This window comes from Phaethon lepturus, unplaced genomic scaffold, assembly GCF_000687285.1.
Source record: "Phaethon lepturus isolate BGI_N335 unplaced genomic scaffold, ASM68728v1 Scaffold53599, whole genome shotgun sequence".
NCBI classification, from domain to species: Eukaryota; Metazoa; Chordata; class Aves; order Phaethontiformes; family Phaethontidae; genus Phaethon; species Phaethon lepturus.
In genome coordinates, this window is record NW_010562389.1 from 1 (window position 1) to 5,440 (window position 5,440).

The following is a 5,440-nucleotide window of genomic DNA, read 5'->3' on the forward strand; positions in this document are numbered from 1 at the left end:
TAATTATATATTTATATATATATTTCTCTCTCTTTAAATATTTCCACGTGGTCCTTATGGATATCCAATATGGATTACCTACCATGGCTATGGTATCAACAGCTTTAACAACACCCAGGCCTCTTGTTCTTTATCGAGTGACCAGAGATTTAAGTGCCTACCGGCACTAAACTAGCAATCACTTGGATAAGCCTTTGGCACCCTTCCAAGAACTGGAAAAAAAGAAATACTTGGCCGCAAAGGAAGTGCCACGTAAAGATATGTTTCTCAACTCATTCCAACAGCAAGAAGACCCCACAAATCAAAGTTCGACCTCCGTCCCCCTCGGTGCGACTGGTCTGATTTCCCCGGTGGGGGGGTCAAGGGCAGCCAGAGGGTGTTCCTATCTAGCCAGGAATGTTATGGAGCTCTGGAGCTGTTTTACAGACTGGAAGCATTTGGGCATTTTCAAGTCAACTGGCCTTTTTCATTAAAGTTTTCATTTAAAGCCCCAACAGTGCCAGGAGTCTCCATTTTGTCTGTTTTCGGAGGCACCTGTAAGGTCTGGGAAAGTTTCCAATGTTTGTGAGCTGGAGAACATGAGAGGACCAGGAAATGACAGTAACATCTTTTTCTTCCTCAGCTTCTGCTGTGGGAGTCAATAACTGGTACTGATACACAGGACATCGATCTGCCTGTTTGGAGATAGGGAGGGAGTGGAGGAGAAATGAGGTAACGCTAAGTGTCATCCAAACTCTATATGTTGGAAAAATCACTTGAAGGAAACTCCCTGCTCCCCTCCATAACACGTGGGTCTGGCAGGGGTAACGAGCCTTCAGGAAGCATTTCACTTACACCCCTTCTGGCTCAGTAAGGTCACGGATGTCTGTGTTGAGGACTGAACGAGAACCAAGTCTGAGGCTTCTCTTTTCATTAACCTATTTCACAAAGGACCCTCCTGGGAAATCCAGAGACTCCGATGACAAGGTGAAAAAAAAAGAAAAAGCAAGCTAACAACTTCTTCCAAAGACAAGTAGGGCTTCACTAAATTTCTACAAACTTACTGCCATTCAAGGCAAGACAAAGCCTCGAACAACAAATTATACTGGGTGTCAGATGCCAGTTCACTGTCCCCTCTGCAACAACGGCGGCACTTGATTATTCTCCGTCAGTCCAAAATACTCATGAATTCTCCGTGATCTTTGTTTTCTGTTCTGGAGCCCAAATCCTCTAAGCTCTTCTCCTCATCTTAAACTTCAGCAATCTCATTCTCTTCTCACCTGCGTGACAACAGGCATCGTCCATTCCACAAGTCTCTGACCTGCCCTGCAAAACTCAGTCCCTTTTCTTTCCTACTTCAAAAAGAAGAAAAAAAACAAACAAACAACAACAAAACACACGAACACCAACATAGCTATTTTTTTTTTTTTTTACAGTGACCCGGAAACATTCGTCTTTTCAGCGCTGCTGCGCCACAGCAGAATCTCTCCTTTCAGCTTCCCATCTCCTGCCCATTGCCGAGCCAGAAATCCCTCTCTCAAACCACTGCTCAGAGCCACACGAACCACTTCTCGATCCCAACTCTTCTGTCCCCTAGACACACCGATGTTCACCCTGCCCTCCGTATGCCTCTTGGGACAACCCACCCATTCCCAAGAGAAAGCGTCAAGTTTCAAGGTCACATTCACACAGGTTGTCTGAACACTGAGGGCTGTACACTGTACTCTTTGGATCCCAACTGCAGCACCTGACACGCTACAGAGAGGAAAAGACTCTTCAGCTCCCATCCGACCTCCCCATAGCCCTTCTCTGGTCATCAACGACTGGTGAGCCCAGCTCTCCAGCTGGGATGTTCATCGCTAACCTACCAATGCTTTTGTCAAAGAGGAGGCTCTGTAACTTCTCTCCTCCCGTCTGAACGCTATTGCCCTCCAGTTACACTTCAGTGCTTTAAAAAACGCCTTTCTGAAATACTCTGCACAAACCCCTTCTCATAGTGCTGATCCCAGCAGAACTGTCCCACCTCCTCGCAGCCAGTTCTGCCTCCACCTAGTAATACTTGCAGCATTTTTCCCCCGTGCCTCCCCTTCTCCTCCCCATCACAGAGCTCTTCACAGCATTTACTGTGCCTCCTTCCCTTAGGCTTCAGGGAATCCAGAAAAAAAAAAGCCGCTACTTCAAGACTGCGGATCATTTGGAAGAAATAAACTGCATAAATATACCCAATTTGTAGGCACACCTTAGGGAAGGAGCTATCAGGAAACTTGGGCTTGGAATAAAGGAGGCTGCAATGTAGTTTTTATAGGCCACACAGGTAATGGGGCATATTAAAATATGTAAAATATATATTTTTCCATATTTTAACAGCATGGATTGAAAACAAAAGGTTATTCCTAAATGGGTGTGGACAAGCATTAGTTTCCATCGTCCTCCCGCTCCCATCCACTCATAGCAGGATGAAATCTAATCCAAAAAGCCTGTATCCCTGCCCTCGTAATATCAGATGGAAGTGGGGAAGGTAGGGGAGACCCTTCTTACAGGGAGTAGGATGCCACTAAAGGAAACTCTTTTTCCCATACATTCATCTCACATGACGATTTCTACGGTCCATCTGTTTCCTGGCTCTTGAGCGTCATTCACGAAGACTCCAGAGGCTCCCCAGGTATCTTCTCCCAGCTGGAAAGCTGCCCACGGCTGAGAGGGGTTTGGGGAGGCAGGGGGAAGGAGGAAGCAGATCTTGCAATTTTACTGCATACAGAACTCAAATCCTGGACACGAAAGGTTGATGGAGCCACCGAGTCCAGATAGAAGCAGCCAGTTAAGTTCCCTTTGTAGGTTTGGGCGGTTTTTTTCTTTTCTTTTTTTCTGTTTTTTGCACTTTTGGAAGAGAATTGTTAAAATGCCAATTCTTGACATGACCAAAGGACTCCGGAACAATGCATAAGAGCCTTTTCCCCTCCCCTCTGAAAGGCCGCTAGTTCCCCCCACCGAGGGCACTAGGACGCTGCTGAAAACGGCACAGAACTGGATGAGATTTCGGCTGATTTCACAATGGTGATGACACTGGTGGTGGCAACTTTGGTCGGGGTAATAGGCCCTCGCGCCACAGTACGAGCAAAGGTCTGGAGTGCTTCGTACTTGGAGCGCAAGGCGTCCAGCTCTAGCTTCATGCTGCTGTTTTCTCTGGCCAGCTTCTCCACCTCTTGCTGCAGCTCAACCCGCTGCCGCTCCAGCTCCTCTTTCTGAGTCACGCGCTTGATGCGGCAGCTGGCAGCGTAGCCCCGGTTCTTCAGTGTGCGCCTCCGCTGCTTCAGACGGATGACCTCCTCTTTGGTGAGACCCCTCAGGTGCTGGTTCAGCTCCCGTACGGACATTGACACGAGTTCATCATCACTCAGCACTGGGGCATTCTCTCCTGACTCCTCCTTTACCTGCAAATACCAACAGCACAGGGGTAGCAGCAACCCTAGGTGAACAGATGCTCTGGACAGCGAAGGGAGACGGGCCACCCCTCAGCAATGTGACACCCCCACCTGGGAAACACCCCCGAAACACCGTAGAGAGCACACGCTCCACCAAAACATCCGGGTAAAACATGGCAGAGACCTGAGCACTGCTGTCATCTGCGTTTGGGTAACCCTCTTAAGGCAGAGAAAGCAGTCAGCCTTACGCGCCCAGCGTGAACTGAACAGTAAGATGTGTAAGGAGATAAATGTAAAGCAGACTGAAGCCCTTTGTGTTCCTTTATCAGGACCCGGAATTCGTATCGAATGCTAAAGATGACACCTTTGCGCAGCAGTATATTGGGACACCAGTGCAGCATCTCAAAAGCAGAATAGCTATTCGTATGCAGGGTTTAATTCAGCATTTTGTGGCTGTTCGTTGAAGACTGCTCGTCCAAGTAGTGAACAAAACCACCCCTGCTTGGCTGCAAGGGCCACAGCCTGGTTTGGTTTTCCTGGCACACAGGCCGGACTCTGAAGTTACATGAGGAAGACGCCACAGCCTTGTGCCTTTTCCTCGAGCAGGTTTGCTGCCACAATTATTTTCAGAGTCACAGAATCATTTAGGTTGGAAAAGACTTTTACAATCATCGAGTCCAGAACCTTTAAGACATCACCTTTTGTCTCTTCAGAGACTGCAGGTCATCTGGAATGAAAAGCTGAGACACTGGAAAGAAACTGCAACAATGCACGCACAACCCATGTGCAGACTGCCACCAAGCTGGTATGTCCGAGGCATTTACTGTCTCACGGATCTGAGGCACCAGCTGAACACGTCCTTTCCCCAGTGCCTCCCAGTCCTGAGAATAGACGTACTTCACTGACAGGCCTGGGAGCACTGGTTTCAGGATGCTGCCAATACCCGCTATAGTCAAAAGTCTCTCAGATAGCAACCGGGATATTCCAGCCTCCACACCATCCCAGAGACTTTAGACTTCTGACTAGGTATTGCTGGTAGTCTTCCACCCTAACCTTTCCTGTAGGTACTGGGAAATTGTATCAGCACCTATTTGTAAGAGTCTCTCAGAATGAAAAAGTACAGTCACATATGACCGGCGTCGCAGGGAGCACAGTTCTCCGACAGCCTCCCCGCCACCCAGCACTGCCCACTCAGCCTTCTTCCCTACCTTTAATGCCTTGTTCGGTTTGGGATTAGTCGTCATAACCTGAGCACAGTCTTCCGGACAAAACTGCTCAGAAATTGCAACTGGAAAAACAAAACAAGATTTTCAGGTTAGAGCCATCTCAGAGATAAAGGCAGGAAGAAGATACCCAACACAGGGTCCAAACCCCCAACGCAACCAGCGTTAAAAGAAATAACCACTCGCTTGCTTAAAACACCAGGATGGATTCAGAGATCAGTTTATCCCATTCAGATACAAGAAAGAAAAATTGGCGTTGACAAGCACATTGCTTTTTAATGCTAAAGACCTCCTGTTTTGCTATTAACTACACTAAGATTAAGCAGGGATGAGAGGGCAGGGAGGGGGGAAAAGGACACCAGCTCCCATCTGTAAACAACCGTGTTGCTAACCACGACACACCACCGCCTCGCAATGTGCCACCCCTTCCCAATGGGAGCGCCGAGCGTGGCCTCCCAGGCCCCGGCACTCGCTCACCTCCCTCCGGACTCACCTCCCAGACGCTCAGAATGGCCTATTAGGGACTGAATTAAGAGTTACCTCCACTCATAAAAGGCACTGGAAAGCCACAAGACAACAACTCCCTTCATTCTTATTTTGATTATTATTAACCCAGCTTGAAATTGAATCAGCAACCCAGAACGAAGCTGCCTGGTTTGTAACCTGCTTTCAGTGCTGTCCCCACCCAAAGGAGACGCTACCAGAAACCCCGAACAACAGAAACAAAAGCCCCCCCGATAACAAAGCAAGGCAGGAGTTCACCTCTCCCAACGCGCCAAGACTGTTGCTCCCCGATCCTCTCGGCCGCAGGCTGTC

The 5,440-nt window shown here is 48.4% G+C and overlaps 1 protein-coding gene across 1 annotated transcript; it reads right to left on the bottom strand.

Moving 5' to 3' along the window:
* Positions 1–2,847: 2,847 nt before the first annotated feature.
* Positions 2,848–4,686, bottom strand: MAFK (v-maf avian musculoaponeurotic fibrosarcoma oncogene homolog K). Its single transcript, XM_010294233.1, has 2 exons — positions 4,610–4,686; positions 2,848–3,410 (listed from the first exon to the last, which is right to left on the bottom strand). The coding sequence occupies exons 1-2, from the start codon at positions 4,643–4,645 to the stop codon at positions 2,976–2,978; spliced, it is 471 nt and encodes a 156-aa protein (XP_010292535.1). The 5' UTR covers positions 4,646–4,686; the 3' UTR covers positions 2,848–2,975.
* Positions 4,687–5,440: the final 754 nt, after the last annotated feature.

Excerpts from the sequence above, each read along its gene's own strand:
- MAFK (XM_010294233.1), bottom strand. The coding sequence starts at position 4,645 with ATGACGACTAATCCCAAACCGAACAAGGCATTAAAG. Across the intron at positions 3,411-4,609 it reads AACCGAACAAGGCATTAAAG|GTAAAGGAGGAGTCAGGAGA; the intron begins GTAGGGAAGAAG and ends TGGTATTTGCAG.